The 21,903-nt window shown below is 49.1% G+C and overlaps 1 protein-coding gene across 10 annotated transcripts; it reads right to left on the bottom strand.

Moving 5' to 3' along the window:
- Window positions 1-1,482: 1,482 nt before the first annotated feature.
- On the bottom strand, window positions 1,483-21,779 carry D2hgdh (D-2-hydroxyglutarate dehydrogenase). 10 transcript variants are annotated; one of them, XM_031368518.1, is made up of 10 exons: window positions 21,401-21,779; window positions 20,421-20,764; window positions 17,428-17,485; window positions 16,741-16,880; window positions 14,475-14,668; window positions 11,294-11,462; window positions 9,397-9,540; window positions 8,546-8,688; window positions 4,664-4,829; window positions 1,483-3,145 (listed from the first exon to the last, which is right to left on the bottom strand). In XM_031368518.1, exons 2-10 carry the CDS (start codon window positions 20,752-20,754, stop codon window positions 2,886-2,888), a joined length of 1,608 nt encoding a protein of 535 aa, XP_031224378.1. In that variant the 5' UTR covers window positions 20,755-20,764; window positions 21,401-21,779; the 3' UTR covers window positions 1,483-2,885. The 10 variants fall into 10 exon arrangements, with proteins under 10 accessions (XP_031224378.1, XP_031224377.1, XP_031224384.1 ...); XM_031368517.1 differs by having other exon boundaries at window positions 20,421-20,759; XM_031368524.1 differs by having other exon boundaries at window positions 20,421-20,699.
- Between the last annotated feature and the right edge of the window lie 124 nt (window positions 21,780-21,903).

Genomic DNA, 21,903 nt, shown 5'->3' with positions numbered 1-21,903 from the left:
GCTGTACTTGCTCTCTGCTCCCACTGATCCTCTAGGGCCCAGGGGTCATCTTCTAACGCCTACGGGTCACCTACCAATCCAGGCTTTGAGATTCCCGATGGTCAGCAATGGAGAATTGCAACCAAGGTACCCAGGCTAAGAGCAGTGTCTTCGGCATCACACATGTCCAGGGTCGGGAGCCAGTTTACAGTGGCCACCACTGGGTAGTGTGCTGGACCCAGAGAACACAACTTGGACCAGTAAGGTCTCCATGTCTATAACCATACAAAGCACTGGCTCCTGATCATCTTCATACGGCATCTGTCCTTCCACTTCTGTAAAGCATGATGCTCTGGAAGACCACATAGCCCCTTGCAGTCCCGGGCAGGGTCTGCCCATGCCCAAGCCACCTTCCCTAGGGCTGAGACTCCAGGCCATGCTTGCTCATGTCACGGAGAAGCTGCTGCTGATCCCGGGTATACTCCTCCCACCGTCCCGGTTAGGTAACTATGTCTCATATTGCAATGGCTTATCTAAGCCATCTAGCAGTGGAATCCTAAACTTCTAATCCAAACACAATAGCCTCTCCCAGCTTGCACACTGGAGACTTCCTGTCTGTGTGAGATGGGAGCAGAGAGTTCTCGTGGCCACCTGTTCTAGCTTTTTAAGACAGGATCCCACTAGGGAGCCCTGACTGGCTTGGAACTCTCTAAATCGAGAGATCTGCCTGCCTCTGCCTCCCGGATGCAAGATGACAAGCAAGCACTACCACACAGCTCTCTCCCACAGGGAGAGACATCCTCTGACCATTAGGGCTTACTCCTCTGTGTTGAGGTGTGAGACCACAGGCATTAAGGGGCTGGCTGTGTCAGAGGCCTGAGGATCCCGGAGGAAGCTCATTGATCAGTTAGCAGACTTGGAAGCAAGTCCATTTTCCCATCTGTTTCTAACTAGGTTTTCTGGATGGGTGGGACTCACTGCTCCCTTGTTTTAGGGAGCATTGGTCAGTGCTAACGACATGGGATGGCTTGTATCCCAGCTATACGCTGCTACACCAGCCCTGCTGTATTTCACTGGCTCTAACTTTAAAATGTACTCTCTTCAAGACACAAAAGAAAAGCTAGAGTGGGCCTAAGAAGTGATCCTTTCCCGGGGATGGATGAATCAAAGGGGGCTTCACGCAGCTTGTCAAGAGAAAAAACTACAGCCTACCACTCACCCTGTGAGCTCCAGAGAATACTCAGCGGGAGCAAGAGTAAGGCTGGCTCTGGCGGGAAGGGCTGGACACATACCTATGCCGGGATCCCCACATTCACTGTAACCTATTTGTACCACACTACAGGGCAGGGTGGCTATCGCCTCTCACTCCTCACTCACTCACACTCCTAACATTAACTTCTTAATCCGCGTGTGAAGACACATTGGGAATCCAGAGCGCACTAAATGTATGGAGAGATGTAATGAGCCACAACGTATGTGAATAATTTTCTAAGCAGCAGCAGGTTGTAATTCAAGTGTTTTTTTCCGAAAACTGATAGCAGCAAAAAATTACGGTAGGTGTATTCAACCTTCTGGACTGCCAGGTCATGAGATGGACCAAGTCCTAGAGGAGAGTGTGTAGCCCACATGACTGAAAGTTGTCCCTATCAATTCAGTTGGGAGACTATCCCATATCCAGAAAGGTCAGGCTCTGCAGACAATCACAGCCCTCCACAACCTGCTTAACAACCAGACAGGTCTTCAAGAACAAGGAAGCTGGGTGTTGAGTGGCACTAGCCTTTAATCTCGGGAGGCAGAAGCGAAGGCAGAGCCATGGCGGATCTCTGTGAGTTAAAGGTCGATCTGTTCCAGAACAGTCAGGGCTAGGTAGAGAGACTCTGTCTCAAAACAAACAAAACCCAAGGAAATGGCCTGGTCAGGTGGACCACAGTTACCAATCCAAGGCCTGCTTGATATGACAGCAAATTCCACTCAGCCCCATGGGAATGAGTTGTGGCATTCTGGGTCATTGTGGTAACTGCTCTGGGGCTGGGCAACTCTGCTTAAGTTCTCACAGAGTACATTGCCACATGGCAAAACCACCCAGAAAGATCCATCCCAGAGACCACATGGCACTCTTCCTAGAGATGTGTTGAGAGAGGTATTGATTCCCTAATTGGTTCTTGATTGTGTCGATAAAGGAGGCAGAAGCCAATTGTTAGGTGAAGGGGAAAAAGATAGAACTTTTGGGTCCCAGAGGGAAGAGAGAAAGAAAGAAGAATTCGGACCAGGCTTTGGAGCTAGTAGCAAGCTGCAGACATGTAGGTCTTGGCGCCCCTAGAGTTTAGAGCCTCTGCCTCAGACAGGGGGGCAAACAAGATGAGGGAGCTAGCTGGTAAGATTAGAACAGGAAATTACTCGCCCAGCCACTGAGTTATCTGTCTAGTCCTAAGATAATAAAACTGTCTAGTGTTTTCTATCTGCTGGGGCGGTTATTGGTGGCAGCTTGGCAAAGCTAGCCATAAGGGGTTCGGGGAGCAATCGCAGCTCCATGGAACAGCTGGCTGTCGGCAGAGCTGAGTGAGACCACAATTACCTGCTACATAGATGCAACAAAGCAGGTCTCCACAGGCCACCACAGAGCTGGTGAGATCTGGCCTGTTTGGGAGTGGTGCAACTGCCCACCCGCCCGCCCACTTATTCTGTCCACAACAAACTGGTAGGAGACCAGAGAAGGGCCAGGCAGCTCTCTCTGCTCTGTTCACCCCCACAGAAAGGCAGCCTTGCCCAGAAGGTGCTCAGAGCTGGCTCCTGCCTAGCCGGTGAGTGTCAATAACCTGGTCTATTGCAGGTGCCATCAGCTGGGAGGCCTCCGGGCCCACCAACCCTGCATGCCCAAGGTCCTAGTTAGGTCTGAAAAGCTCCAGTTAGGCCTGATCAGGTAGAGTCTTATAGGGGTTCAGGATGCCTTTGGGGTCCAGCATGGCCTTGAGCTGTTGCATAAGCTTCATAGCCACAGGTGGCTTGCTATAGCCGAGGACATTCTTCTTCTTGAAGCCCAGGCCGTGCTCGGCACTGACACTGCCCCGCTGCTCCGCTGTCCAGGCATACACATAAGGCTCCAAGGCACCAAGCAACTCCTGGCTAAAGGCCTCTGCTGTCACGTTCAGGTGAAGGTTGCCATCTCCTGGGGAACAAGGGAACAGTTAGGCTGAGCAGGACCCCACAAATCTGCCCAGAGAGTCCTCCTCAGACTTCACTCCCCCAACCCCCAACCAGGTGACTGCACTCCGACCATCCTGGCTCATTCCTTCAACCCTCCAAGTCTGTGAATGGCAGCTGCTGGGCCCCTTGAGCCCAGCAGTAATCTGGGCACATGAGCTACTTTTCAACCCTCGCCAAAATGACTGGGAACTCCTCTTGGAACCCTAGGGTCTAAAAGCGCAAGCTGGTGAGAACCGTCCTTAAACAGCAAAAGGCTTTTCAAACAGTACTCGAAATGACAGAGTGTCGTGGGGCACGTCTTTAATCCCAGCACTTGGGAGGCAGAGGCAGGAAGAGATCTCCATGAGCCTGAGGCTAGTCTGGTCTACAGAGTGGATTCCAGACCAGCCAGGACTAGAGTCCAATGATACTGTCTCAGCCGCAGAACTCAACTGACAAGCTCAGCTACGGGGGTCACTGTAGAGAGACAGTTTTAAAAAAATCTCTCTTACAGTCTAAGAAAATGGAACTTTTGGCCAGGCGGTGGTGGCGCACACTTTTAATCCCAGTACTTGGGAGGCAGAGGCAGGTGGATTTCTGAGTTCGAGGCCAGCCTGGTCTACAGAGTGAGTTCCAGGACAGCCAGGGCTATACAGAGAAAAATTCTGTCTTGAAAAACCAAAAAAAAAAAAAGAAAGAAAGAAAAAGAAAATATCTCTTACAGTCTAAGAAAATGGAACTTTTGCTGAACTTCACAGCCAAATTAATAGAAGACGAAATAAGCGGCCTGATATCCTGCTAATGTACCCAAGCCTGTTTGTTTGAACCCATCTTTAAGAAAACAGCCAACCTTACTTGTCTTCGACTTTCCCCGTGTCATCAGCTTTTATGGCCTAAGCTAATGCATAGGTATAGTCTTGTTACTCTTCCATGCCCCTGACCCAGAGGGCAAGTCCTGCCTGTGTGTACGTGATGGTAATCATTTGCTAAAAACAGCAAACCGGTTGAAAAAAACAACCTTGAGCAACAAATATCTGCCATAAAGGTTGGAATCAATATAACTTGATAATGTATATTTACAGTTCCGTCTGCTTACGAACTGAGCGGTTTGGGGCCCGGAGGGGTAAACTGGAGTGAATAATCCAATCGCTTGTAAAATTCTGTTAAAGATTTCTGTAAATTATCCCTCGTTCCTTCCTCACGTGACCTCTCCTGGGCTGTTCAGTAAAGACAGATTAAAGTTCTTTGCTAGGGACAGGCAGCTAAATAGCAAAATCAAAGATATCAGGCAGGCATAGGCAGACACACAACAGACACAGGAATTCAAACTTTAGCTTGTGCTTGGTTGAATTAATTCAAGGGCAAGTTAAGCTTTCCCCCTTTAGTGTGACACCCAATGTGCTTCAATGCCTCCGAGGCTGTCTTTAACATCTTTAAATTAATTCAGTTCACCGCAGTGGAGCTGTGCCGCTCACAGGGACAGGTGGACATGTTTGCTCACCCAGGTGCCCATATCCCACCACATGCTTGGCACGAGGGCCAAGGCGGGTACGTAGGTCGATCACAAGGTCATAGAGCCGCTCCACAGGGAGGGATAAGTCATACTTGAACACGTAGCCATCACGACTGAGCGCCTCTGTGATCCTTTCCCGTAAGGCCCACAGCATCTGTGATAGTGAGAGCACACAGTCAGAGCCACACCACGCCAGGGCTCCTGGGCCCGGGCTCCTGAAATAGCGCTGCTTTAACCCAGGTCTCCACAGAAGTGGGCAGGGGGTCCAGAAGTACAAAGGCCAACTGGGCTGTCGGAGGGACCAGCTCTGTGACAATGCTGGGACGACTATATAGCCAGGCGGTGGTGGCACGTGCTTTTAATCCCAGCACTTGAGAGGCAGAGGCAAGCAGATTTCTGAGTTTGAGGCCAGCTTGGTCTACAGAGTGAGTTCCAGGACAGCCAGAGCTATACAGAGAAACCCTGTCTCGAAAAACCAAAAAAAAAAAAAAAAAAAAAAAAAAAAAAAAAAAAAAAAAAAAGATAGACTACTGCCAGCCAGTGGTGGCTGATGGAAATGCACTTCTTTAATCCCAGCAGAAGGCCAGCTTGGTTTATAGAGGGAGTTCCAGAATAGCCAGGGCTACACAGAGAAACCTTGTCTCAAAAAAACAAGCAAAAAAAATTTTTCTCTTATAGGTAGAGTCTATATTTAACTGTATGTATACATATATACATGTGGTATGGAAGCAGAAGAAGAGCTTTCTAGGGCAAGGAAGGGACCCATGGGAAGAAGGAAGGAAGGAAGGAAAGAAGGACAGATGGACGCACTGAAGGTGGAAAGGGAGGCAGATAGTAAGTGAGATACAATACCTATGTCTAACAGTGTCACAATGAGGAACAACAGAATCTCCCGTGAAAGCAAACTCAGGCTAGAGAGATGATTGAGTGGTTAGGAACAACTATTGCAGAGGACCCAGGCTCTGTCCAACCATACTGTGGCTAACAGTCTGTAGGTTCCAGGGATCCAGCATCCTCTTCTGTTTGGCCTCTACAGGCACAGGGTGCGATGCAGTGTAAATACCTATAATGTATATGTGTGTATGTGCATGTGTGTGTGCATGCAGGCACAGCTCACACATGTAAAATAAAGACGAATAAATCTTAAAAAAAAAATCTTAATGTTCCCAGACTCTTGTTTGCTCCTAACGTTATCTAAGCTAAGGACCACCCGATGTCTCAACACTAATTTGCATAGATAGATGCTTCATTTGCATAAGTAGATGTTTCATTTGCATAGATAGATGCTTAGCACACAAGTGGTTCTGACCTTCTGAGGCATTTGCTTTCCTGAGAGTCAGACATGCTCCTATAAGCAATCCTCATGAACTCTCTTGCCAAGCCAGGCTTGACTCTCTTTGGTCTATCTGTACCTGCCTCATCTGGAGTAAACACATCTTTATGTCTTCCTGGGAAAGTCATGCGAGGCAGCCTCCTCAAACCTGTGACACTCAGGATGTCTTTAGATCCACACAGGCACACCTTCCTAGGCCACGTCAGAAAACCCATGGCTGGGCCAGCTCAGTGGGTTAAAGCCTTTGCTATGCAAACCTGACAACCTTACTCACTCCCTAGAGTAAACAAAGAGACCCAACTCCCAAAGACTGTCCAGACCTCAACACATTTGCTGCAGCATAAACCCCCAACACCACAATACACACACACACACACACACACACACACACATACACACACACATACACACACATATACACATACACACTCATACACACACATATACACACATACACACACACACTTACACACATACATACACACACATACACACACACATACACACATACACACACACATACACACAAACACACACACATACACACAAACACACACACATACACATACATACACACACATAAACACACACATACACATACACACACATACACACACACATATACACACACATACACACACATACAAACATACACATACATACATACACACACATACACACACATACACACACATACATACACATACATACACACACACATACACATACATACACACACATACACACACATACACACACATACACATATACACACATACACACATACATACACACACACATACACACATACACACACACATACACACATACACACACATACACACATAAACATACACATACACAAACACACATACACAAACACATATACACACACACACACACATTTAAAAAGAAAAAGAAACCTCAGGGCTTCTGGAGGAAAAAACAAAGGACCGGAGGGCATGCCTGCCCAGCATTCCCAGAACCCCATCTAACATGAGAAGTCAGCAGAAACATCAAAACCATCCTTGCACCAGACAAAGATTCCGGGAGCAGGCCATGTCATCTCACTGAGCTCCAGCTCCAGAAAAGGGTGTTTCTTAACCCAAATTCAAGTCCAGCACCAGACAAGTATAGAGTGGGATGCTGGGACACTCCAGCCTCCCCCAGATCTTTTCTAGGAAACCCCAGAGGGACCCAGCAGAGGCATGAGTGGGATGTGGGGACCTGGAGGACTCAGAATGAGCACCTCTGCCATCAGGACTGGATACAGAGTCACCACCGAGCATAAAAGTGCCACATCACGCTGAAAGAAGGAAGCTGAGGCCAAAAGCAGGTGGAGAGTACCGTTTTCATCGCTGCAAGCTCCAATCTCAACCTGTGGCATAAGGGCATTCTCACAGTCTCACGGAATCCACAGGCCACAAGGGCTGCCACATTCCCGTGAATACCTTCGGTATGAAGTAACAGTTGCAATTAGTTACAGGTAACACTTCAGTGGGCACCGACTATAGGGCTGGTATGGAGCTCAGTGGGTGGCATTCTCACCAGCACCACATGAACCAGGCATGGAAGCACATCTAAGCATGCATGGAGTATAAGAAGGAGATCAGAAGCTCAAGGACACCCTGAACTATACAGTAAGTTTAAGTCTAGCTGAGGCTACATAAGAACCTGTCTCAGAAAAAAACCTGGCCAGGTCGAGGGTTTCGAGGATAGCGATGGTGTGCACCTTTAATCCCAGCACTCAGGAGGCACAGGCAGGTGGATCTCCAAATCTGAGTCAGCCTGGTCTACAGAGTGAGTTCCAGGACAGCCAGGGCTGCACAGAGAAACCCTGTCTCAAAAACAAACAAACAAACAAACACAACAAACCCTAAAAGCCAACCAACTAACAAAACAATAAAGAAAATGATTTAATAAATCAAACAGAATATATAACAGGTTGACTCCAGAGGTCACAGCTCAAGCAGTCAGTGTTTTTCACACTCCTTTTTGCTCTCCAAGGACCAACTCTGGCAGCTCCCTGCAGTCTCTCTGCCCTCTGCTGGCAGCTCTTCATACCGCAGACAGCAGGACCAGGGCCAGACACCAAGAAAAGAAAACTCCCAATTGAAGTGAAGAACAGCTCCCAAACAGAAATGCCTCCGGTTCCTTTGTCCCCCAGGAGCCCAGATGGCTTCCCTGCAACCCAGTCACGGCTGTCCCTCAGACACCCTCTTCCCCTGGACTTATCCCCTGGACAAGTCTGTGGAGAGCTGTAGCCAACGTATAGCCGCCAACACACAGGCAGCCATGCAGATCTAGTCCCCATGCAGCCTGGAGGTGGGAGATGTGTGGGGTAACTTGTTTAGTGTTAGTGAGAACGATCTAGATACCAAGAATACATTTTCTCACTCCAAAGAGGTTTCCCATCTACACCAGGGAGCCCGTGGTATCTTGGCCATACACCCCATTGCTGCAGGACAGATTAGGCCCTAGCTATGTGAACAGGAGGTGAACAGGAAGGAAGGAAGAGGAAAATAGGGCTACAGCACCTGGACTTTCCTCTGGTCGGTAGCCATAGTGCCATCTGTCACCAGGCCAGAGTTCAGCACCTGCTCCAGGACATTGGTCAGCTTCTCAGAATCGTGTCCTGCACTGGAGCCTGAGGTCTCCACCAGGACGTAGAATGGACTCTCTGAAAGGAAGCGGGAGGTGCAGGGTGAGCCCCAGTCCCATCTGACAGCATTCAGAGTTAGAACCACTCTCATCCAGGTTGCATGGTAAAGACAGCTCTTCCTGAATGCTCGAGGTGGCCAACAGAACAGAAACATTCGGGCACGCTAAATTTCACATGGGTTAAATAAAAGTTTTCTGCTGACAGAGAAACAGGCCAAAGGTGACCCTCTGCAGGAAGCCCCACCCTGCTCGTTTAGCCTCATGCCTGGGTCCAGTTCTGTATCTCCCAACAGCCTGATGCGGGAAGGGCTGGCACAGCAAGGCAGCTGTGTGCTCTAAGAGCTGGCTTGTCTCTTCTTACAGACTCCAGAGCCCCGAGGAAAGGCCACTTGTTGGTGGATGAACACCTCAGACATGACTACCTCATGCTAAAGGCTGCAATTTCTATCGCAAGAACTTACTGCTTAAACTTTCAAAAAGCTAATGGTGTATTACTAACCTACCCATCCCATAACACAAGTTCATCTTACTACAGACTGAATGCAAGTGTTAAAGACAGCAGAGCTTTCCCACACACAATGACCCATGGCCCACCACCAATGACGCAGTGCCCCCTGGCCACCCACGCTCCTGAGACATTCCACTGCCCGCACCTCCGAGCCAACCGACATGCCTCACAGTGTTGAAGCAGCAAGACAGTGTAGCCGTGCTGCACAGGGGTAGATACCTCGTACTGGGTTGGTCAGCTGAAGGTGCTGTCCAACCAACTGCATGCATTCGGTATCCATAAACTCAAATGCAGACAGGATCTCACCCAGCATCCCCTTGCAGGTGCGGAAGGTCTGCAGGACCTCAGTAAATCCAGGGCAGCCTGCAATGAGACACGGGGCATCAGGCACCACGGGGTGAAGGACATCGGAACCCAGGGCTTGCCCCGCCACCTGGCCAGGTCCCCCCCTTCTCAGCATCAACCCAACTCACACGGACAAGTGGGGTGACTATGAATGAATGGCTTGGTGCTCCAGGAAACACTCCACAGATCAGCCCACAAGTATATTTCAAGGTCTCTAGATCTGAAACTATGCCTAAGAGCTGCCATGAGGCACTCAGAGTGGCAAAAGGAATCGGGGGTGGGGGGCAGACCAAGAGCTGTCAGAAATGGGTCATTCCTCCCTCCTGTCTGCAGTAAGGTCTCACTTGATGTCAGAAATGTATCAAGTACTCATCGATGGACATCTAAGATCCCTGCAGTGCTACAGGGCTTGGGGACCACAGCACAGCCCCAGCATGGCTGCCCCTCAAGTATGGATGCAGAAAGAAACTGGGGGAATGCATCCACAGGTCCAGAAACCCCGTGGTAGGAGATGACATTCCTAGACTTTAGAAGATCCCAGAGTACCTAGCAATAGCAACACAACCCCCTCCCAAAGGAAACCACCCTTACCCTAGGATTCTAGGAACCAAACAAATAATTCAAAACAAGGCTCTGAGTACAACTCAAGGTAGCTCAGAACACTCAGGCATGACACTATGAGAAACCAGGTCCTCTAATGCTCCTGGTTGCATTTCTAGTCAAGAGACTGAGAAGCACCTGGTGCAGACCGATGAAGAATTAAAGAAATGGCTCGTAAACAATGCTCTGACAGAGCCTTTGAAGACCGAGTACCTGGGGCTGGAGAGATGGAAGCCTTTTTCATGTGCTGGCTGTCCAACCATAAGGACCTGGCTCTGATCCTCAGTGCCCACTTGAAAAGCCAAGCATGGGGGCTGGAGAGACGGCTCAGAGGTTAAGCACACTGGCTGCTCTTTCCAGAGCACCTGGGTTCCGTTCCCAGCATCCACGTGGTGGCTCACAGCTACCTGTAACCATAGTTCCAGGAAACCTGACTCCTTCTAGGCTCCAAAGGCATTGCATGCGAGTGGTGCACAGACATACATACAGGCCTAATGACATACACACAGGTAAAACTACATACAAACAAAAGAAGAGGAGGAGGAGGAAGAGGAAGAAGAGGGGAAAGAGAAAGAGAAGGAAGAGGAGGAAGAGAAGAAAGTAAAGAAAGCAAAAGAAAGAAAAGAAAAGAAAAGCCAGGCACGGTGTGCACATCCTGAATTCCTGCACTGAGGGATTAAAGACAGGTGGATCCTGGGGCTCACTGGCTGGCTAGCTTAGCCTAATCAATGATTACCGGGACAATAAAAAGCCCTGTCTCAAACAACAAGGTGGCCAACCTTGGGTATTGGCCTCTGACTGTCACAGCACACACATAAATGTATACCTACACATCCACACAAACTAAAATAAATAAAGAGAATAAAGGGACACAACAGGAGGGCTGGCGAGATGGATCAGGGGGTAAGAGCACTGACTGCTCTTCCGAAGGTCCTGAGTTCAGATCCCAGCAACCACGTGGTGGCTCACAAACCACCCTTAATGAGATCTAATGCTCTCTTCTGGTGCATCTGAAGACAGCTACAGTGTACTTATAATAAATAAATAATAAATTAATCTTAAAAAAAAAAAAAGGAGCAATGGGCTCCTCTTATTCCAGCCTCACACCGACATGTCCAGAGCAGCTGCCCATTCTCCACTATCTGGCTCAGAACCAAGTTGAGGGACCTACCAAGGAAAGCCACGTTCACAGCCTTGGGCCTGGGTGGGCACACAATGGACACAGCAGTGATGACTCCCAGGGTGCCCTCTGACCCAATGAACATCTGCTTCAGGTCATAGCCTGTGTTGTCCTTCCTCAGAGAGGTCAGGCAGTTCAGGATGGTCCCATCAGCGAGTACCTGGCAAGAGGAAAGAGTCGGGCCTTCCTGCATTGGCCACCCTTCCCTTCTCTGGAAATGCTGACCCAACTCCAAATATCCCCCCAAAAGTAGCCAGTTATAAAGCCTTACCCACCCTGCCCATCCCACCCCCATTTGACTCAGGATGAAGCCTGGGAATGAATGGAACCTGGAGTGGATAAACCAGACTCAGAGGATGACTTTTCTTCCTGCTAGAACAAGGATCCCCCAACCAAATCTTAAGCCAAGAAGTTCACTGTCTGGCTACTGGCGGAAAAAGCCACTCAGGCCGAGTGCACACCTGCGGAGGGCAGGGAGCTGGTGCAAGTGAGGAGCACAGCTAGGAAGAGCAGGGAGCACAGACTGGGTGAACCAGAAGCACAGCTGCAAAGGACAGGAAATGGGTCTGGGAGAAGCAAAACACCTACAGAGCTGGGAGCAGCCAACACAGCTTGGGGACAGGGAACACACCTAAGAGGCTGGAAGCCATGAAAGGGGAACAAATAATACAGCTGGAGATAGGGGGAGCACAGCTGGGAGGACCGAACAGCAGAGAACAGCCCGGCCTTCAGGTTCCGCTACCTCTGAGGCCCTCAGTCATAAAGGCATTGCTGGTTCCCATATTGTACGCTTGTTGGCTAATACTTCAAGTCAGAAGTTGTACTGAATTTCCATGATAGTAAATATAATAATGATAATAATAATAATAACAACAACAACAATAATAGATAGCCAACGAGAAAACAGACTCCCTGGGACACGGGGACTTGCTGGATAAAGCATGGTTTTACATTTGCTCTGGTTACCTGGTAAATAGGACAGAGGCTCTACCCTTAGAACCCAGCAATAGATGTGATAAAGTGAGTTAGTCTTCACTGTCGACTTTACCAATAGAAAACCAGGAGCAGGGGAGATGGCTCAGTGGGTAAAAAAATTTGCTGCACAAGCAGAGGACTTGAGTCCTGATTTCTAGCACCCACATAAAAAGCCGGGGCTAGAGCTTGTGAGATGGCTCAGCGGCTAAGGGCACCTGCCACTAAGCCTGACAAAGCAGTTCAATCCCTACGATCCATGTGGCAGAAATAGAGAACCAATGCCCACAGTCTGTCCTCTGACCTTCACCTGTGTGCCATGCTATGTACACACGCATGAAGTAAATATGTATGAGACATGTCTTTAATCCCAGCACTCGGGAGACTGAAGCAGGAGGGAGGGTCTCTGTTGGGAATTGTTTCTAATGCTTTGTCTTATTTGGACTCTCAAAAGCCACACTTCCAGACCGATGGTCCCTGCCCCCACTGGCTTCAATTGGTAACAAACAATTGTCATACAACCAATGGCTGGGCAGGGAGACTGCACAAGCAAGGGACTGGGGGCTGGGGGGAGGGGAGAAAGAGGAGGAGAATCCCCATGATAGAGAAGCAAAAAGATGAAACTTAAAGACCCACTGCCATTAAGAATCCAGGAAAGTGGCCCTAAAGGTCACTTCCCTGACTGGGTCTGGGGAAGCAGAGATGAAATATAGATTTTGGGAGCTGGGCAGTGGTGGTGCACACCTTTAATCCCAGCACTTGGGAGGCAGAGGCAGGTGGATTTCTAAATTTGAGGCCAGCCTGGTATACAGAGTGAGTTTCAGGACAGCCGGGACTACACAGAGAAACCCTGTCTTGAAAAAAAATAAAAATTAAAAAAAAAGGAAAGAAATATAGATTTTGAAAGATGTTAACTCAGAAATACCAGAGAGAAGTGTTTTTTGCTAGTCTTGGGGGAAGTTTAGAGGTGCCCAACCACTGAGCTAGTCAAGGCATATCAGAGTTCCAGGGCAGCCAGGGTGACACAGTGAAGCCCTGACTCAATAAATAAAACAAGTAACAAATGGGGTTGGGGGGGGCACCTGAATATCTACTTGTGCCTATAATCTTAGCTTTGGGAGGCAGAGAAAGGAGGATCATTGGCCAACCAGTCTAGTCAATCAGTGAGCTCCAAATTCAATAAGTGACTTTGTCTCAGAAAAGAAGATAAAGAATAATAGATAAAAGATATTCAGCATCACTCACTCACACACACACACACACACACACAAGGGTGGAGGGGAGGAAGGAAAGAAGGGAGAAGAAGGGAGGGAGAGGTGGGGACAGGTCTTTACATCACCATAGGCCTGTAGTGTCTATGTGGGTGTTTCCAGAAATATTGAACTGAGGTGGAAAAAATCCACCTTGAACGTGGACAATCAACAGCCCCCAGCTTGACTAAAATGGCGTGAGCCAGAATCGATCTTCTGCTTCCTGACACAATGTAAGCAGCTCCCTCACACTCCCGGCGAGCATCCTTCCCCCGCCTTGATGGACTGTATCAGGCTCACACTCCTGCATGTGAGCATCATTCCCCTGCCTTGGCTCACACTCCTGCGTGTGAACATCCTTCCCCCGCCTTGATGGACTGTATCAGGCTCACACTCCTGCAAGCATCCTCCCCAGCCTTGGCTCACACTCCTGCGTGCGAGCATCCTTCCCCTACCATGGCTCACACTCCTGTGTGTGAGCATCCTTCCCCCAGCTTGATGGACTGTATCCTCTCTAAGAGAGAGTCAGAGTAAGCCCTTCTTCCCTCTAGTTCCGTCTATCAGTCATTTTACCACATCAATGAGAAACACAGTTCAGGAATGGGAACTCCAGGGTCCCCAAGGTGAGCTGGCAGGGGTGTAACTCCATACTAAGTTGGTTTTAGCTAACCTTCGTCATTCTCCAATTTCTGAAAGTCAGGTATAAGTAGTGTGTCACTGCTCGAGAAAAGTGTCCCCCGTTGGCAAAAAGTGTCCCCCGGTGGCTCCTATGTGAATTCCACATGTCCCTGAAGCTCCTAAAAAACCATTACAATAGGGTCCCTAACCTGGGATGGATATACACACAACAAAATAACCTCACATTCTACACCACTGCCAAGACAACAGCCTCAGACTGAAGCTAGGACATCCCCGGGCCAGGCTTTGCACCCCTTTAGAATCCGGCTCACCACTTCCAGGCCCAAGACAGTCCCTCGAAGAGAGCCATATCGCAGGAATCTCAGGCCACCAGCATTTGTGGCCACATTGCCCCCGATGTGGCAGCTGCCCTTCGCTCCCAAGTCCAGTGGCATGATGAAGTCGCGCTCCTGCACGTACCTGCTCAGCTCCTCCAGAACACAGCCTGCCTGGCAAACCAGGATTCCTACAGAGAGCAACCGAGTCACCAAGAACCTCTGGCTTTCTAAGGATATGAGAACTCTCACTGCTGAGAAACCTCAAACTCCCCTGCGGGTAAGAACCTCCCAGAAGGAATGTTCTCCACAGAGAAAATCCCTTCTGTCTAGACAAAATAAAAACACTCCTTTGTAATTACAATATAAAACAAGAAAAATGAGAAGGGCAAACATGGAGAAGTTTCTCATATGGTTAAGAGGAGGGAGGACAAGAAAGGTCTGTTATCAAGCAGTGCCTCCGCCTGCAGAGCACTGGGCTCCTGAGTTACAATGTCTAGATACTTTGAGGTGGTGAGGATATTGCTGACAACTGCAGGCTGCAGTCCTCCACACAGCTATCCAGTTTCAGTACAGAAGAGACCTCTTCAAAGGTGCTGCTGGATGGCCATGCATGTCCAGGAAGAGCTGCCGTAGCAAGGACTGGATACAAATGGGACTTGTGTGATATGCCCACTGTGTGAGCCACCTAGTGACTTACAGCACACAGAGGATGTCCTTGATACAGCTGCCAGTTCTGTCCCTGACAGGAGCTATCTGGAAAGACTAAGGCTAGCAGGTGGCCTTCCTGGAGGGGGCCCATCTTTCTGCATGGCCTAAGATGGGTGAGCTCTGAGAGGCAAGGTCCCAAGAGACTTCATCTCAGGATGGCTTTCCTGTCACTCTTACATAGATAGCCGAATGATTCCTGGGCAGTAGCCCACCCTATTGAGCAGACTTCCTGTAGATCAACATAAAGATGAACTTTCATGAATTAATGCTGTCTAGATGAATTAATGATTTTATAGAATTCCTGATTTGATTCAAATAATCTTAGGAAGAAAGTTTTAAGAGATGGTTTTTAGTTGTTTGCTAGAAAGATATAACAAAATTACAATCAAGAACAGAATGTGCACCAGCACTTGGGAGGCAGAGGCAGGCGGATTTCTGAGTTCGAGGCCAGCCTGGTCTACAGAGTGAGTTCCAGGACAGCCAGGGCTACACAGAGAAACCCTGTCACGAAAAAAAAAACAAAGAAAGAAAGAAAGAAAAGAAAAGAAAAAAGGAAAAAAAAGAATAGAATGTGCCCACTCCTCATAATAATAAGTAAAGGCTGCATAATAAGAAATAAAATAAGCTTTCATAATTACACTAAAAGGAGAAACAGGCTTGGGACACATTTGTGATCAAGGAAAAAGACTCATTCTAAGTCAGGTCCAAGGACGGAGCCACAGGTGTGCACTCTGATAAGGCAAGTCCACGTGAAACTGTTGCTTTGAACTTCTAATGAGCTTACAGAATGAAACAGTGCCTTACTTAATATCAACATCCTTCTGTAGCTCCCCTTTTGTGTAATATTTTATCCGTGAGATAATTTTCTAAAGAACTTTTGTCTAAGAAGGTATAAAAATGCCAGAGAAAAGAAATATAGTTAGTGGCTTGGGGAACTCTGCCCCATCCATCCATCCATCCATCCATCCATCCATCCATCTTTCCTTCATCCATCCATCCATCCAAATGTATGGGTGTGGTCATTTTCTGCTTCAACACACATACACACACACACACACACACACACACTGGCCTGGTGTGTATGTGTCTGCGTGAGGGACATCTATTTTTTTCCTTTTTCTCTCTGGCTCAGATAGAGTCAAGAGCTCCCTTGCCAGAGGAAAGAGCACTAGCAATGCATCTTTAATTCCCTGGTGTTGAGCAACAGGTATTAATTGCCTGAAGCTGTTGGCTTCTGGCCCCAGAATAACCAAGGATTTAAGAAAGGTAAATATTACCAAAAGTCAGCTTCTTTTGCCACAGCCAACACAACTCCTGCCACCACAACCACCAATGCCCCATCGCTGCCTTCCTTCCAGACCTGGGAACCCTATAGATGCTGGGAAGGTCACCAGCACACCCCCAGCCACGACCTCACATACACACGAGCACACACGACTGTCTGAATGCACTTCTAGCCTAACCACAGTCTCAGTGCTACCAAGGAAAGACAACCTCATCTGGCAGTAGGACGGACAGAGAAGTTCAGGGCACACAGGACACACAAGCTTACCAGATACATCGTGAAAGCTGATGACTTGATTCATGAGGGCCGTGGACAGGATGACTTCATCAAAGACAGGGACACTGCCGCCGACCATGCCAGTGTTCCCACCCTGTGGGTTCACAGCCAAGTTCCTCTTATAGCAATGCCTGGGGCAAACATAGTGTCGATAGCAAGCCAGCATCCCTATGCCCATATGACTATCCCCAAAGGACATGCTACCAAGCTGACATTGTTCTCCCAAACCAGATCTCCTTCCCAGGCCTTTCTGCCATGGCTTTGGCAGGAGCTCTTCCCCAGTACCCCATGAAGAAGTCTATGAGAGAATCCATCCCAAAGCTGTACATAGGGGAAGGGAGGCTGATGCCGTCTCGGGGTCTTGTGGAAGTGGTACATGTGACCTAATTCTAGTGCCTTCAGAGCTCTCTCAGAATCTTTGTAAGAGTCAGCACGCCATCTATACCTCCACCACCCTCACCTCCTCCGCATGCTGAGTTCGGAGCCCAACCCATCAGCCCTTGGCCTATGCCTGTGAAGCATGCTTCAGGTGGTATTCTTATAGATGCGGATCCAGAGAAAGAGATGCCCTAAACCCCTATCTTCTAACAGGTAGGTATGAATGTAGCCCATGGTGGTTGTAAGGCACCCCGTCTGCAGACATCTCCTTACCGGAGAATGTCGGAGACCTCCTCTTACCTAAGAATCTGGGAGACTTCCTCTGAGGTCTGGGGTCTCAGCAACACCTTACTACAGCCTGTGACAAGAGAACAGACTTGTCAGCCCCCGCAGAGGGAAGTGGCTCAGTCGCAATCCTTCCTCTCCCCGTGCCCGCCCTCCACTGTAGCTTATCCGAAAGAACATCCTCTGCAGCATTTGCTCTTCCTCAGTGAGGTGGCCAGCATGGCCACCAGACCCACGGCCACTCGAGCACAAGAGGAAGATGTCAAAGGGTTCTGGGCCTGCCTAGGGAATATACAACAGCTGGATCACTATAGCAACTGCTAGAGCCCACAGTCCCTCACACCTGATCTTCGGGGAGAGAAGGTGGTTTCAGCATCAATGTGCAATGAACTCTGTTGGGCTTCTCGGCAGACTGGGCTTCTCAACAGACTCGAGAAACCCTCGAGACTTGAAAACATCCTGGTGTTCCTCAAACTGCCTGCTGCTTTTAACACAGACTCTCCTTCCTTAACCAACTAGTACAGTGGCTGAAAAACTGGCACATAGATCTATCTGTCCACCTTATCTTAGGTTCCAGTGGAGATGGGATTCGCTTCCTACAGCATTCTACTCACTGACACCTGTCCCCCAAACCAAATCTCCTTTCTAGGCCTTTCATGACTGATGTGTTTATAAAAAGATAAAGAGAGGTAGAATATGTTCTATGGGGGTGTGGTGAGATATGGGGGAAGGGGATGTCTCAGCAGGCCCATGCCAAGGCATACCTTCCCCCTAAGGGACCAGCCACACAATGGTATAGTGTAGAAAAGAGTTTATTCAGGGTATGGGGAGGGGAGTTAAGAGGGTAGTAGAGGCAGAGAAAGGCAGAGAGAGGGAGAGAGTAGAGAAGTGGAGGCCAACCATGGTCATGAGTACATGGAGAGAGGGGGAAGGGAAGGGAATGAGGAAGGAAGGGAATGGGGGAGGGCTCTCTTGCAAAAACAAGAGAGAACCAAGAGATCAAGAGAACAAGAGAGGAAGGAGGGGACAAGCAGCCCCTTTTATAGTGGGCCAGGCCTGTCTGGCTGTTGCCAGGTAACTGTGGGGTGGAGTTTAGATAGAATGCTAACATTGCCTTCTTCACTTTTTACTGGCCTAGTCTGTCTGATACCCAGTGGCCATTGGGTATCTCTAAGCTTGGGGCAGCATTTGTAGCCACAGCCACCCAGCACAGCCAAGCTTCTGGGAACCCTCCCAGCATTCCCAGGAACCCTAAGGCAGTGGTAGCTGCAGAACCATTCTGGAGCAGCTCCGTTCTCTCACCATGTCACCCTAAGACTCAAGCTCTACATATCCTCTAGCCCTGTGATTCTGAAGGACACATGGCTTCTCATCAGAAGAACACCTTTTCTGAGTAGGCTGGCTGTCCTAGCTCAGGGACCCTGGTCACCAGTGGAATTTCTGCTGGCTGTGTTCAGGGTGTTCAGCCATTCCTGCCTGCATGAATGAGCTCAATGCTATGAGTACTGCTGTTGAAGGTGAGCAAGAAATCAAGTCTGCCGTGGGTTTCCCAACAGACATTCGGGCGCCTAGCAAGGGGCCTGCTCATAGCAGGCAGAGTAACAACAGAAAGAGTCTACTCTTGTCATATGCGGCGACCCTTCTAACTAGAAACTGATAAAACTAGGAGCTAGTGGCTAAGGAGCTCAACAACAACAACAACAACAAAAACAAAAACAAACAAACAAAAAAACAAAACAAACAAACAAACAAACAAGAAACAAGGGGCTCAAAACCACCAAGACAGTACAGAGAAATGCCAAACCCAGAGGAAAGTCTAGCTGGAAAGGACCCAGCCAAGCCAGAGGAAGGCTACCCACAGGGGCAGGAGCCTACCCCCCCTCCATACCCAATACAGACATAGGCTCATGACAAGATAAGAGCTGGAGATGGCTGAGTAGGTAAGAGCAGTACAGGGGCCTAGTTTGATTTCAGAACCCCCACTTGGAAGCTCCTGGAGATCCGATGCCACCTTCTGGCTTTCACATGTACTGCATCCAAATGTACAAAATCCACTCTCAACATATAGACATACATATATACACATCCCTTTTTAAAAACAAAACAAAACAAAACAAAAACTCCCATTAAGATCATCTTGGACTAAGTGGACCCTAAATACACCGACAAGAGTTTCTGTAAGATAGAAGAGGAGTCTGAGAGATGGCTCAAGGACCAAGAGCACCTGCTGCTTTTGCAGAGAACCCCAGTTTGATTCTCGGCACCCACATAAGATGGCTCACAACTACATGTGACTGTAACTCCAGGAGGTCCAATACCCTCTTCTGGCTTCCAAGAGTATTTGCACGTTCTCTCTCTCTCTCTCTCTCTCTCTCTCTCTCTCTCTCACACACACACACACACACACACACACACACACACACAAATCCTTTCTTTTTTAAAAACAGAAGAAGATGGCGTTTGGCGGTGGCGGAGGCAAGCACTAATCCCAGCACTAAGGAGACAGAGGCAGATGGAGCTCTATGAGTTTGGGGTCAGCCTGGTCTACAGAGAGAGTCTCAAGACAGGGCTGTCAAAAAAACAAAAACAAAACAAGACAACAACAACAAAAACAAAAACAAAAAAGAAGAGGCAAGGATAAAGACAGAAGCAGACCCTGGGGGGAGTTTACCAGCAACACCTGGGGTCACCGGAAGTTCACAGTGGCAGGAAGGACCCTCTCCTAGAGCCTGCAGAGAGCACACCTGCTCCGGGACTCAAGGCTTCTAGAACTGGGAGGGATGCCTTTGGTGAGGCTAAGCAGAAGCTGAGCAGATGCAGGCAGCAGTGTTCACAAGCGCTCACTTTAACCAAGTGTTTCACTTTTTAGTCTGCCTATTTTATTCTCAGAAGACCTTGGTGGTGTCATCAAAGCCACGTGAGGCAAACTGACAAGGAATCTGTTCCCCTCCCCTGCGCTGTTTTCCTGCGCTTTGATCTCTTACTCCACTGCCCGGGTCCTGACTCACCCCGGACGGTCTTCAGCCAGTCCACATTGCATGCCTGCAGTTGCTCTGGATCTGTGATAACTCTGCCAGGTATGATGCATTCAAATGCAGCCAAGTCCTCCTCAGACACAGTAGAAAACGGCAGCCGTTGCACCGGGTATCGCTCCGGGGTCAGCATCACCTCTGGGCTGCCAGGGGCCGCGGAGTACGCTCTGCAAGCCAAGCGGCTGTACACACCCCGAGGGTAACCCAGCCTCTTCAACCTCACCGAAGACCCCTGGGTGTAGATCCTCCTCCATCCTGAAGATGCCCAGAAGAGCCTTGCAGACCATCTGGGCACCAGATGGAGCACCATTGCTCCTGCTCTTGAGAGAGGGGTGGGAAGATTGAATTTGAGACTCATAACCAACGAAGCAGTGAGAAAGCCCCGCAGTAGCCTCTCCACCACATCTGAAGTCACCTACACACAGCTGCCTACAGCAGCGGTCCTCAACCTGTGGGTCGAGAACCCTTGAAGAGAGGGTCACATATTAGATACCCAGTACATCAGATTTCCATATTGCGATTCCTAACAGTAACAAAATTGATTACGAAGTAGCTTGGAAAACGTTTTATGGTTGGGGTTCTCGGCAACATGAGGAACTATATTAAAGGGTCCCAGCTTTATGGAATACTGAGAATCACTGGTCTAGAGGAACAGGGTGGCTTGGGGCTTCAGGATGCAGAGGACTGGATTCTTAGGAGGGCTCGGTTCTTAATGTTTCGCCCTGCAGTCTTACAGTCCCGAGACTCCACTGAGTGTGTATACCTGTGGTTGGTGCTGACTCTCTTGGGAAATGTATTTTAACTTTTGCACGAAAAAAAGAAGGTACCCCGGAACTGTGCACCCAAACACCGTTGAAAGGCGAGTTTTACCCTTTACCTAATACTCTGCTACACGTTTTACAAAACTTGGGTAATCAACAAAAATGGCTTAAAGGAGGAAAGGGAAGGGAACGGACCCGCACACTGGTAGCTATCCAGAAGAGGCCGCCTTCCACCTGAAGGCTCGCTCTATTCGGTTGCTGCTGCTTCCGCCATACCTGAGAGGGAAAAACACCACTACCTGCGCAAAAGCGTGCGCATGCGCCACGTGCTGTGACGTCAAGGAGGACCAACTATTTGCATTCTCAGACAACGCAGCCCGCACCTGACCTGTGCAATCAATCACTCGATAGGCCACAGCCCGGACTGCACAGACCCAGACACCAGCGCTCTCCGCCCAGGAACTACAGCCAGCCCGCTACGCACCCTAGATTCCGTCCGAGTGCCAAAAAACCGAGTCCGCACCCGCACCCTGGTTCCCACCCCTGCAGAACCGTAGGCCTGAACTAGAGGGGTGGAGCGAGAGACTGCGCATGTGTGTCAGTCGGCCCTTCCTACCTCACTCCACCCTGCTGGGTGTGCTCCGCCCTTCCCAGACCTTCGGCCTTGTTTGTGCTCCTGCTGGCCCAACCTGAGTCTC

This window comes from Mastomys coucha, unplaced genomic scaffold (assembly GCF_008632895.1).
Source record: "Mastomys coucha isolate ucsf_1 unplaced genomic scaffold, UCSF_Mcou_1 pScaffold14, whole genome shotgun sequence".
Classification (NCBI taxonomy): Eukaryota; Metazoa; Chordata; class Mammalia; order Rodentia; family Muridae; genus Mastomys; species Mastomys coucha.
The sequence above is the reverse complement of the archived record's forward strand: the minus strand, read 5'-3'. Positions and strand labels throughout refer to the sequence as shown.

Coding starts and splice junctions, on each gene's coding strand:
- D2hgdh (XM_031368516.1), bottom strand. CDS start 20,802: ATGAGTCTCAAATTCAATCTTCCCACCCCTCTCTCAAGAGCAGGAGCA. Junction 9,541..11,293: donor TGTGAACGTGGCTTTCCTTG/GTAGGTCCCTCA, acceptor GTCTCATTGCAG/GCTGCCCTGGATTTACTGAG. Junction 3,146..4,663: donor GGTGGGATATGGGCACCTGG/GTGAGCAAACAT, acceptor CTTGTTCCCCAG/GAGATGGCAACCTTCACCTG.